The sequence below is a fragment of the Antechinus flavipes genome, chromosome 1, assembly GCF_016432865.1.
Source record: "Antechinus flavipes isolate AdamAnt ecotype Samford, QLD, Australia chromosome 1, AdamAnt_v2, whole genome shotgun sequence".
NCBI lineage: Eukaryota > Metazoa > Chordata > Mammalia > Dasyuromorphia > Dasyuridae > Antechinus > Antechinus flavipes.
Genome location: NC_067398.1, coordinates 94220340 through 94233635, shown reverse-complemented (window position 1 = coordinate 94233635; position 13296 = coordinate 94220340). Strand labels below are relative to the sequence as shown.

The 13296-nt window shown below is 35.5% G+C and overlaps 2 protein-coding genes across 2 annotated transcripts in view; both read right to left on the bottom strand.

Moving 5' to 3' along the window:
* The window catches only part of SAXO1 (stabilizer of axonemal microtubules 1), a 120842-nt gene extending 116877 nt beyond the window's left edge, over positions 1-3965 (bottom strand). Inside the window, exon 1 of the mRNA XM_051987041.1 lies at positions 3452-3965. Coding sequence (XP_051843001.1) covers positions 3452-3498 — 47 coding nt within the window. The 5' untranslated portion in view covers positions 3499-3965. The remainder of the gene's footprint in view (positions 1-3451) is intronic.
* A 7761-nt stretch (positions 3966-11726) lies between these two features.
* Positions 11727-13296, bottom strand: part of HAUS6 (HAUS augmin like complex subunit 6) — a 36632-nt gene continuing 35062 nt past the window's right edge. The window contains exon 17 of the mRNA XM_051987028.1: positions 11727-12658. Within this exon, the coding sequence (XP_051842988.1) occupies positions 12570-12658 (89 nt within the window). The 3' untranslated portion in view covers positions 11727-12569. The remainder of the gene's footprint in view (positions 12659-13296) is intronic.

Below are 13296 nucleotides of genomic sequence, written 5' to 3'. Positions count from 1 at the left end.
ACTTTATTTGTAATAGTTAAAAAGTTTTGGAAAAAATTCATAATCTATTGAAAAATGGCTGAATATATTGTATGCTAACATAATATTATTTTTGTTAAAATGATAAATAGGAAGCATAAAAGGAAATACAGGGAAATATCCATGAAGAAATGGAAAGCAAAATTTGTGGACTAAGAAATTGTTTATTTTTTTTTTTATAAAAGAAAAGGAAGGAGAGATCTCTCCAGGAGAGAATAATAAACAATGCATCTTCTCTATAGATCCATACAATCCTTCCCTTCCTCCCCTCCTTTTACCAACTCCCCCCCCCCATACTCACCAGAAGAAAGATCTCCAGTTCTCAGTTGTTCTAGTTCAATTTCTAATTTTACAGATGAATAAACCTTGGAGCCCCAGAATAAGCATAATTACTTGCTTAAGATTATATAAAGGTAAAACAAGCAAAAGAGCTTAAACCCAGGTATAGTGGAGTTAATTAATGGTCAGCAGAGTTAAGGCAAGATAGTTCTGACTTTCGACAATAAGATGAGATGAGGACAGATAGAGCCCTAGATCTCTCTGGCAGACAGAACTTAAAGGCATAAAACAATCACACATCCAAGCTTGATATAGATACAGCTACTAGGGAGGCAGTCAGGAAGAATGGGGGGAAAACAACTTTATGTAGAGGAGGATCATGGCAAATGGAACAATCCTAGAAAATGTGCAGAAAATTTTAGAATGAGTACAAGCTTGGAAACTAGAAAGAAAGAAGTTACATTATTACAAAACTAAAATAATGAAGGTCTGGGCTATGAGGTAGAATTTTCAAATCACTTCAGTTTGTTTTATTTGCTTCATTTGAACTGAATGAATTCTTTGAAATATTTCACTGGCACTAACTTTAAAACTTATTTATGAATTTTAGTTAAGTTGGTTTCTTTCTTTCTCTTTCATTTTTTGGAAATGGGGGGAGGTACTGCTTTCAATTTATTTAATTATCCATTCTAGCTGAAAAGTCCTATTTCATATTTCATCTGTCTGGGGCAGAAAAACCTAGAAAAAACTGGAAAGCTTTAGTGGGATAACATATCTTAATTATCTAACAAACATATTAACATATCAGATCTTTTATCAAAGAATAAGTTGACTCAAATGCCTAGAACACCAATATAGAAGAATTTGGAGGGAGGGATTATGACCATAACTTCAGGACTCTTGTTTTTTAACACTCCTAAATGAATGAATTATGATATATAACTTTTTAAAAAGCATCTGTATTATAAATATATAGACTAAACTGGATAGTTCTCAGACTTTGCTATAGAGAAATACAAATTGACTTACTGAAATTTCTAGATATTCTAGATATTGAAAAACAAAAGAAAAAATTAAAGTCTCAACATTTGTGGTATTTTGTTATAGCTGTAATTAGGGACAGAACATTATTGTGATTATTGTATTTTCAGGTTTATCAACAGAGAGAGATATCTGGCCCACGTCATAAGTGAATATGATATCATGAGCTAATGTGGGTCAGTGGATGTAGAATGATAGACTTGGATTCAGAAAACCTGGACTTGAATCCAGATATTTATTAACTTGATAATGGACAATTAAATTAATAATTAATTGACTTTCCCAGGATCATACAGCTTATAAATGTCTGAGTCTGGGTTTGAACTCGGGATTTTCTGATTTCACACTTGGTACTCTATCTACTGTACTACTTAGCTAGAAGAGAAAAAAAATGCAAATCTCTATTAAATAAGCTTGCTTTGCCTTGAAGTAGTATAAAATGTGAATTATTAATATAATGCCCAATTTCTGAGTCAAAGCTGTTCCTCTTTAACTGCTATCACTTTGGTGCCAAATCATAGCAAGAATGATGGAGATACAATTCTTTCAGTCTTTGATTCAATAAACATTTAAGCATGTGGAAAAAAGTATGAAGAGTCAAATAGTTGACTGGTTGGAAATATGATGTTAGGAATGCTAGATTGCTGAATGCAAGAGTTTATATTTTATTCAATAATAAGGAACCTCAGAAGTTTTTGAGTAAGAGTGACACAATGTAGTGCTCTGGGAATATTCCTCAGGCAGCAATAAAAGGATGGATTGGAGGAGAGAGTTGAAAGCAAGAAAACCTGCTAGGAGGCTATAACAAAGTTTAGACAAGAAAGGGGGCAAGTAGGGAGGGGAAAGAGATATGTTCCCTGATATTATGGGGGCAATGTGGTATAGTGAAAACATCATCAAAGCATAATTTCAGGCTCAAGTCCTAATGTTACTACTTCCTAGCTGTATATATAGTTGACTTTAAGTGAGGAACTTCATTTAATTCAAAACATTACAGGTAAATTACTCTTTCATCATATGTTTGGTTGTTAATAGGAAGTAGAGTTTGAAGGGTCATGGCAAGAATCTTTCCAGAGAGGAGGGGCTGAAAGCTAAATTTGCAAATTTCTATTTGCAAAATAAGTATTTAAATTCATGTCCCTTCTTATTGCCATTGTTTTTACTTTGTATCCATTTAGAAATATAGATAATAAAAATATCTCCTATCATTGACTATTTCAGTAATAAGAACTTTTTCTTATACTTTTTCTATACTGAAATGTACATAAATAAACTAAGCTTCTGCCTTGCCCAATCTGTTAAGAAGCTAGATGCCCTTCTGGCAAGACGCTAGAAAATAGGAAAACATTTTCCCAAGGCCTGTCACCATGATGCTGGGTTTTTTCATGTGACTGAATTGAAGCACAAATGCCTGGAAATTAGAGAGCTATTTCAAGGGACTTCAGAAATTTTCTAAAGTCTTAAAATGACAGCATTAGTCTTACCTTAGAAATAAATCTTCAGAACCTTAGTTCTCACTAAATATTGAAAGTGGTTAATGATGGCATTTTTCAAGTTAATTATCATAAATAAACCCATCCTGAGATATTCATGAGAAGCAAATTTTAAATAACATTTGATATAAAATTCCCCACAAAATCACTTCGGTATCTCTGAAGGCTTCCCCTTCACCATCATCCCAAAGTACTCATAAGTTGTTGGTCACTTTCCAAACCAAGAAACTTGGGGGTGGTGGAAAGAACCCTGGACTCCATAAATCAGGGCTTTGGGTTCCAAACCCTGCTCCTGCTACCTTGGGAAAATTCCTCATCTGAACACCGATAGATTTGGACCACATTATTCTCAATGCCTATGACATTGATGTATAAAATGCCAAATGACAAAAGGGCTCAAGGTACTGCTGTGGAGGCTCTTTTTACTGTGGCTTTGCTATCGCAAACATTTCTTAAGCTAAACCTCCCGGCAGACTGAGTCTCGAGGTTGGCCATGGCAAGGCGGCCTCCTCCATTCATTGCGGTGCTTCCAAGCCGACCAGCTCCAAGAAGCAGTGTCCCTCCGCCCCATCCCCGGTCCAAACCCGCCCCTGGGCGGGCGCGGCTGCGCGGAACCTTACCCGCAGGAGCACAGCTCGCAAATGCATTTTTTCGTCGGCTGAGACATCTTTAGCTGCTGATGCGGATGCTACGGATGCTACGGATGCTGCTGACTGGGTAGTGCATACCCCGAACTTCTTTGCTTGTCTTTGGGAGGCCCAGACGGGCTTGTTTTACTCACAACCAACCTCAAAATTTTTGAGGGGCTTTTTCTCTAGTAATATTTTCGAAAAGGAAAAAAAAAAAAAACCGACTTTTTTATTTGCACAGTTCTTTGTCGGGTTTTCGTCAATCCGGTAGCATTCTCTCTATACACAGAGGACGGATGGCTGACCCCAGTGTTCTTGATCCTAATTGTTGCTGCGCTTTTTTTCGTAGGGCTCCCGTGCCCACCCGCGCGCACACACACACGCCCACCCCCACGCACCCACGATTGCCTCCCAGCACTTCCCTAGTCGCCAAGATGCACCCAGAGCTCCTGCACGTGCCAGTTCGCCAAAGCACACTCGCGGGGTTTTCCCGTGACGTTCCACGCAGGGCCTACTGTGACGTCCCTATGTTCATGGGTGGACGCATGTGAGCTTTTGTGATCCCGGCGCTAGCCCTTGTGACGCCAGGGACTCGCCCCACCCCCACCCCATTCCTTTGCGGATCCCGAAGTTCAAGGATAGTCGGTTCTAGTTCACTTCTACCTGGATGTTTAGGCGGTCTCTACGAGACAACTGAAAAACAGGAAAACATAGCTCTCTGGAATAGGAAGAAAGGGAAGTGAAATTAGTTGAGCCCAAAAGAGCAGTTTATATGGAAATGTTTTGCATGACTTCCTATGTATAATCGATTATCAGATTGCCTTCTTAAGGAGTCAGGAAGACCAGGACGGGAGAGAGAATTTGGAATTCAACATTGTTGTTTAATTTTAATGGATATTTAAAATATCTTTTAAATGTAATTGGGAAATATGTGATGAAGTAAAACAATTTTAAAGCCAGTAGTGCTGTTTTCACGCAGAGGGACCTGAAATGTCTCCTTTCTGGTATTTATTTAGCGCTCCATTGGGATTTCAGAACAGGGAGAGATGATCTTTTACATCCCTTCCAATAATAGCATAATAATAATCTATAAGATTCCTTGCTAACTTGTGACCAAAACTATCGGTTACTGATTTTTAAAGTATTTTGTCCTGAGTATGTGTTTAATTTACAGTACTTTTCTTCATGATTGTAGTGCTTTAAATTTTTACAAAGTATTTTCCTCACAAATCTGTGATATAGACAGTATGTATCTTTTATTGTATAGATTAAGGAAACAGGTTCAGAAAAGTTAATTATTGCCTTTAGTTTCAAGATAATATGCCAGAATTCCTGACTTCTAGTCAGTGTTCTTCCCATTTACACCATCAGTACTGCCTTTCATAGGTGCTATTCTTTTATTCTTCAACTTCATTCTAAGATCATCTACTTTAGAGGTGGTACAAAGCACTTTAGAATGTTAACTGTTTGGCTTTTGTTGGAAATCAATACAATGGATTGGCTCTGCATTCTTCAGCAAGGAATTAACTTCTCTCTGCCTATTCATTTGTAAAATAGAATATTACCTGCCTTATCTATCTCAAAGGATGGTGAAAGTCAACGATAATGTGAACATATTTTTGTCAACTTTTATAAAGCATTTTGCAAATGTGTAGCAATTCTCCTGACCTAACTGTATCTCTACTCCACTCACCAACTTCCAATGAATGTAAAAAGAAGTTCAGAGGACCCCTTAACAGACCTAAACAAAAGTCTCTAAAGAAAAATAATTATCCTTTCTTCTTCAAAATACCACTTCATTCTCCTTAAAATTCTAGGACATATATTTTGAGTAACACTCCTAAATCGTGACAACTGGTTTTGTTTCATATTCTTTAAAGCCATTTCTTTTTGGGAGAAAGTCATTCATTTGTAACCTGACATTTGTTCTAAAACAACATTTTTTCTTTCTGTCAATTTAATAGTAGTAGTGGAATGCTATCCAAACGTGATACATGAATAAGACCTTTTCCATGCCTGCCAAAAAACATCCCAGTTGCTTTGTCTTCGTCATCTTACGGTAAAGAGACTGAATCTGTGATTTTTAGGGAATCCTAGCTTAGGAAGCTATCCAAAGCAATGCAGGTTGACACCCTCCGCAATTTAGAGTTATCTGAAGCCCAGCTTCTCTAACTATGAATAGGTCTCATACCTGAATGTGAGAGTCATGAAATTTGGATTATTAATGTTTGATTTGTATACCTATTTTATTTGCCTATATATCAAGGTCACATAAAAATTTCTCAGGCAAAAAGGGGTTGCAAGTGGAAAAAGTTTAAGAAACCCGGATATGGAACACTGGGAAATCATACAACAGCCAGTATGTGTGCCAGAGGTGAGAATTTGAGCTCAGAGACTTCCTGGCTTTCCATCGCTACATCATACTAACAAGCCATTCTTAAAAATAATAAACTTTTAATAGAATATAGTTCTCCCCTGTTGAGGGAGAAATTGTTCTAACTGCCTTAAACTATTATGTAGCAAGTGAAATATAACAAAAGTAGAAGAAACAAAAAAAAATTCAGAATTATACATAGTTATATGCAATCAAAACTAAGAATACACATACAAAAATGAGTCTCTTCAAAAATATAAAATATCTAACTGAAGATATCTAATAGAGAGCTTAACCCAGTATCAGAAAAGGAAATCAATTAATCAATCAATAAGCATTTTTAAAATATCTATTATGGGCCAGAACTAACGGTAAAGAAACTACCAAATGAAAAAGGCTCCTGGCCAATGTAGAGGGTTGAAACTCTTGAGTCGTTGCACTGAGGTCAGTTCAAGCACTTAGGGCTAATTACTGATTGGACAATATTCTATGGGCATATGCTTGGAAAATGGTCCTTCCCATCATCCTGTGCTGGCTCAATGATTGGTGTATACAGAGGATTATAGGAGGGACTAGGGGGTGGAGTAAGACAAGCCAGAGTCACTTTTTGTAGTAGACAAGGAAGAAGGCAGTTGAGGAGATTCTGCTCCCAATTCTGTTCACTTTTACCCCTAAAGACCAAGAATAAAGACTAAGGACTTTTGCTTATCCTGACTCCGATTGATTCTAAGGTATCCCTGGTGCTAGCGCGGTCATCACAGGCCCTGATGTCTCTTCCATAGAAAAATTCTCTCAAACACTGAAGAACCAAAAACTGAGAGAAAGCACTCTACCAGATTCATTTTATAAGAAAATATAGTCCTAATTCCTAAATTAGGGAAGGATAAAGAATAGGAAAGCCATGAATTTATATCACTCATGAATAGCAATTCAAAATGTTTAAATAGAATTGTCAGGCTACAGCTACTCATCATGATCAATTAGGAAAACAATCAACATCATATTAAAAATATATCCCAAACCAAAGATTATCTCAACAGATGCAGGATACAATACTGAAACTAAAAACCCCACAAAGGAAAAGCATAGAGTTACCTTTTTTAATATCATAAAGAATATCTATCTAAAACCAAAAGTATCACTTATAAAAAGGATTAGAACCTTTTCTTCTTGTGGCCAGCACAGCAAAAAGGCTAGAGGCAGTTGAAAATGAGGAGATGGGGTTGCTGATAATTCAACAGAACCATTTAATGAAAGAAATCATGTTGCTTATGTATCTTAAAATAATGTTACTATGAAAAACATTGTTCTGTAACCAACCTGGTTTCTGTTTTCTATGATCTACCTCTCTGAAGTATGTTGTTAGTTTCTAGGGACTCGGTCTTATTTAAAGTTCACAATGCCCCAGTAATTGTACCAGGATCTTATGTTTTCTCATGATTTCAAACTTAAAATGAACTTTTGATTAATCATAGGAGGAGAGAAATATTCCAGTTACTGAAGTTTCTAGCTCCTTGGGAGTTCTCTACACTCATTCTCATCATTATTTGTTATATTTTTGGAAATGCTAACAATAGGCAAGATAAAGAAATTACAATAATTAAATGGAGATAAGATTATCCCTGTTCTCAGATGATCATGATGATGATTTACCTGGAAAATACTACATCATTAACAAAAGATACTGAGACAATAAATAGCTTCAGCAAAGTTACAAGGTACAAAATAAGTTCTCAAAAAAATCAACAGCATTTCTCAGAAGCTAAATCACTATTAATAGAAAAATGCAAATTAAAATAATTTGGAAGCACCAAACATCTCACATTTGGTAGATTAGATAACATAATAGAAAAGGAAAATAATAAATTCTAGAAAGGATGTGGAAAAATAGGGACACTGATAGTTGGTAAGAGTTATGAAATGGTCCAGCCTTCCAGAAAATGACTTGGAACTATGCCTAAAGGGTTACAAAAATGTTCATGTCCTTTAACCTAGCAATACAAACACGAGGTCTGTATCCCAAGAGATTTAAAGGACCTATATGTACAAAAATATTGATAGCAGTTTCTTTCTGGTGGTAAATGGGGAATGACTGAATAAGTTATGGCTTATGATTATGATGGAATACTATTATGCTGTTAGAAATGACAAACAGGATGATTTCAAAAAACCTGTGAGAACTTATACAAACTGAAGCAAAGCAAAAGCAGAACCGGGAGAATATTGTACACAGTAACAGCAAAATTATAATGATGATCAACTGTGAATGATAGCTACTGTGATCAATTCAATGATCTAAGACAATTCCAAAGGACACATAGTAACCACACATAGTAACCATCTTCTGAGAGAGACTTGATTAAGTCTGAGTACAGATTTAAGTATAATTTTTTTTTCACTTTACTTTTTTGCCTTTTTTTTTTTTGGCAACATGGCAAATATGGGATATTTTGCATGATTTCACATATGCAATTGACATATTTTAAAAATAGCATCCCTATATAATTCAAGAGGCAATAATAGAAAAAGAAAACCCATTCTTAATGATTACCATGTCCGTAAAGTATTTAGGGATCAATCTACTAAAAAGCACAAAAGACTTAGATTCAATTAGAAAATAATCCTTTAAAAAATAAAGAACTTAAAATTTGGAGAATAAACAGTGCTCATGGATGGGCCATGCTAATATAAACTTGGAAGTTCAAACAGTGAAGTTAAGAAAAATAAAAAGGGTAAAAACAAATTTACAATTATAAAGGACTAAAGAATAAATTGCTTTTGCATGGACCTGTGGGCCAAAATGTGGTGAGCTTTTTCTTCTCAAAACGCAGCCAGGTGATAAAAGTTCAGATCTTTTATTATCTCTAATATAGCCCGGTTAGCTTAGAGATCTATCTCTCTGCTTGGTTCCAAGAGCTCCCTCCAAATGTCGCCAAATCCAAAGGTTTTGTCCCTCAGCCTCTGCCTCTGCCTCTGCTTTCTTCAGCCTCCAGCCAGCTCCACTCTTCATGTCATTCCAGTGAAATCTTTCAAAGTGCTCTGTGTCTGCACCAGAGTGCTCCTCTCCAATGCAGCTGAACTCTCTTCTTCGACCAGCCAGCCAAGTGGAATATATTCTCTCTTGCCTTGCCTTGGAGAGAGGGCTTCTGGTGTAATTCCGCTGAAATCTGACCGAGAGCCTCTGTCTGTTTCTTTTATACAAGAGGGATGAATTGTAGGATACGAGAGAGAGGGATTATGGGTTTTCTCCCATAGTGCTCTCTGGCCCAAAGAGCTTCAAGGGAGGTGTGAACTCACAAAGTTACAAAGTTTACTTTGTGAATCTGGCAAACTTGTGAACTCCAATGAGTAAAGGTGCAAACACAAGCATTGTACTAATTAGTTCTACTTAGTACCTTGTTTCAGGTTCTGGCCCAAAACATCTTCTTGTAAGATTAGATCAACTCTAATGAGTTAGCAGTTTGTAAGGATTCCAACATCTCCCCCTTTCTTTTGTTTTGGAACATAGGATGGTCATGACCTCCCTGATTTCTCAAGGAGGTGAGAACCCCACCTAAAAGGTGATCACGCCTTCCCTGACATCTCAGGAAGGGAGATGAAAACACCAAAGGAAATAGGAAATCAAATCAGATTAGTGGGTTTCTGAAGGGGTACACATAAATCCATCAATATGGGCCAGAACTTTGTAACAGATATACATGGTATACATAAATCCATCAATATGGGAGGCATTATACATAATTTATATAAGCACATAGCAATATAACACAGGCTAGTAGTAATGTAACAACATGAATCAACCTGAAAATTTAACACCATATACCAAGATAAGATCATTAGGCATAAAGAACGAGATTATAAATAAATTAGAGGAACATAGGATAGTTTATCTCTCAGACTTGTGGAGGAGGAAGAAATTTGTGATCAAAGATGAACTTGAGACCATTACTGATCACAAAATAGAAAATTTTGATTACATCAAACTAAAAAGCCTTTGTACAAACAAAACTAAGGCAAACAAGATTAGAAGGGAAGCAACAAACTGGGAAGACATCATCACAGTTAAAGGTTCTGATAAAGACCTCATTTCCAAAATATATAGAGAATTGATTCTAATTTATAAGAAATCAAGCCATTCTCCAATTGATAAATGGTCAAAGTATATGAACAATTTTCAGATGATGAAACTGAAACTATTTCTACTCATATGAAAAGATGTTCCAAATCACTATTGATCAGAGAACTATGAGATACCACTACACACCTCTCAGATTGGCTAAGATGACAGGAAAAGATGATGAATATTGGAGGGGATGCGGGAAAACTGACACACTGATGCATTGTTGGTGGAGTTGTGAACAGATCCAACCATTCTGGAGAACCATTTACAACTATACTCAAAAAGTTATCAAACTGTGCATATCCTTTAATCCAGCAGTGTTACTACTGGGCTTATATCCCCAAGAGATATTAGAGAAGGGAAAGGGACCTGTGCCAAAAAGTTTGTGATAGCCCTTTTTGCAGTGGCTAAAAATGGAAAATGAATGGATGCCCATCAATTGGAGAATGGTTGGATAAATTGTGGTATATGAATGTTATGGAATATTATTGTTTTGTAAGAAATGACCAGCAGGATGAATAGAGAGGCTTGGAGAGACTTACATGAACTGATGCTGAGTGAAATGAGCAGAACCAGGAGATTATACACTTCAACAACAATACTGTATGAGGATATATTCTGATGGAAGTAAGTATCTTCGACAATGAGAAGATCCAATTCAGTTGCATTAATCAATAATGGACAGAATCAACTACACCCAGAGAAAGAACACTGGGAAATGAATGTGGCCTACTTGCATTTTTGTTTTTCTTCCTAGGTTATTTTTACCTTTCTGAATCTGATTTTTTTTGTGCAACAAGAAAACTGTATGGATGTGTACACATATATATTGTATTTAAGATATATTTTAACATGTATGAGATTGCCTGCCATCTAGGAGAGGAGGTGGAGGGAGGGAAGGGAAAAGTTGGAACAGAAGTGATTGCAAAGGACAGTGTTGAAAAATTACCCATGCATATGTTCTGTCGATTAAAAGCTATAATAAAAAATAAATAGAAAAAGTTAAGTTGGTAGAAATTAGTTGTTTTTCCTTGGCAATGTGACAATTTTTATGGCTTACATGTGTTGATTCAGTTAAATCATAATTGCAGTATAATCAATAGAAATAAAGTGCTGTGCATTATATTTTCTTGGGATATAGTTTTTGACAATAATTGTGATTCCCAAACTTTTATGGGAATTTTTGGCAATTGTGATTTCCAAGCCTTTTTATAACCTCTTCTATCTCTCAATTTATTTGCATTGAGTTAAATTGTGAATTAACGCCGAAATAAAGATTTCCATGGTATTCATTAAAGCGCAGGTAGAGAATCTTTTTTCTGCCAAGGGACATTTGGATATTTATAACATCTTTCATGAGCCGTACAAAATTATCAATTTATAGAACTCAAGCAGTAGGAGGTTGTTGCACCTAGCTTTCAGCCCATCATCATCTGTGTGATTATGCAAATGACTTTACAGGCATAATATGGTCACCATTTTAGTATGAGAGTAATGGGAGAGTAAAAACCCAATCTGAGTTAATACAGTCATCATGTTTTCTATACAAAATTATTATTTTGGCTATAAATTTTTATATTGAAGTAAAAAGGAATTGAACTAAAATATTAACTTCATTCAGATGAAAACATTTCATATTTTGTCTTTTCAGGTACTTCTAACAAAATATTCTATTTCTCCATTTTTCAATTTTTTTTAGTGAATACTAATTTCCAATTTATTTCATATCTGAAGAATTTTCATGTTATAAATGCAACCAACCAGAGAAACAGTGAATATTACTTAATTTATTTACATGTTTCTGTTTAAATACAAAATTAGAAAAATAAATAGTTCCAGTCTAAATTAGACCAAATAAGTCCACTACCCAGTTAAACCCACTAAGTAGATTTCTAGTCCTTGGTAGTCAGTCATTCCTATTTTCTCTTCTTATCATTTTTCTTCTGTTGTCATTTTCTCATTCAGATATTCTCTTCCCTCTATTTTTTCAAAAACACATTCATCAATTCACATAAATTCATCTCCATCAGTTTCCATTACCACTTTGGGAAAAAAAGCAAGTTTAAGGTTTACCACTATCTGGTTCTTACTTTTTCTCTAATTCATGTCCTACTTTACTACTTTCAGATATCTCTGTTAGTGGTTTTAATATATTCTAAGTAATAGTGAAGTTTTACACAATTTTTATTTGCTTCAGAGGAAAGTACAGTGTTTCTAAATGGCCATTATTTTTCCTTTAAAAATCAGTCACGCTATTATCTATGTCAATAGTTTACTTAACTTTGGAATCATTTCACTCTTCTGGACCTGTTCCCTCATCTATAAAAAGTGGAGACCGAATTAAATGATCTCTAAAGTTCTTTCAAGTTCTAACATTCTGTGCATTCAATGTTTTGTTTTCTATTTCCATTTCTTACAAATAGGTAAAAACCTATACATTTTTCCATTCAAAAAGACTAAATTATTCAACAAATAGGATACTAAATTTATCTCTTGGGGGGGTTAATGTTACCCAGAATGTTTTGGGGTTTTTCCTATCTGGAGTAAGGCTTCCCAAAAATATTTAGATTACAAATCAGTTTTTTATTCTATAATGTGTCTTCAATTTCAATCCATCATAATTCAATCAATTGTGCAACTGTTCCATCTTCTTCAGCCTTTAAGGTAGATGAGGATTTGAGAATTGTATCCAAGTTTTCTTCTTCTGTAGAAATGAAAACAAAAACAAAAACAAAAAAACAAAGTCAAAAACAAAAATCACACATTTCAAATAACAAAAACACTTAGGATCCCTATAGATGATAAAATTGTGCTTATACTTATTTGCTTAAGAAATTTATATTAACTCTCCCAATTACAGCACTTTCCCCCAAAACAGTCGCTAACATTCTGTCAAAAAACTTGTCACTCTTCCTCAGGTTTTGTTATATCAGCTCATCTTTCCCCCTTAAATCTTTCCCTCTTCCTTTCTTGCCTATTACTGTAGAAGGCAACATTCTTCTTCCAGGCCCTCAGGCTCACAGCATAGGAGACAGTCTAAATTCTTTATTACCCCATATCTGATGTTACCAAAGCTTGCCAATTTCACCTTTGTACTCTCTCCAATATGCTTTCTTTTTTCTCCTCTGACACTGCCATCACTCTAGTGAAAGCTCTAATAATTTTACCGGGGCTGTTATAATAGCTTGCTGGTAGAACTGTCTGCTTTAAGTCTCTCCTCATTCCAATCTTTTTTCCCATTTAGCCCAGAAAATGATCTTCCTAAAGCACAGGTCTGATCATGTCACTCCCTTAAAGAACAAACTCCAGTGGTTCCCTATTGCTTTCAGAATTAAATACCAA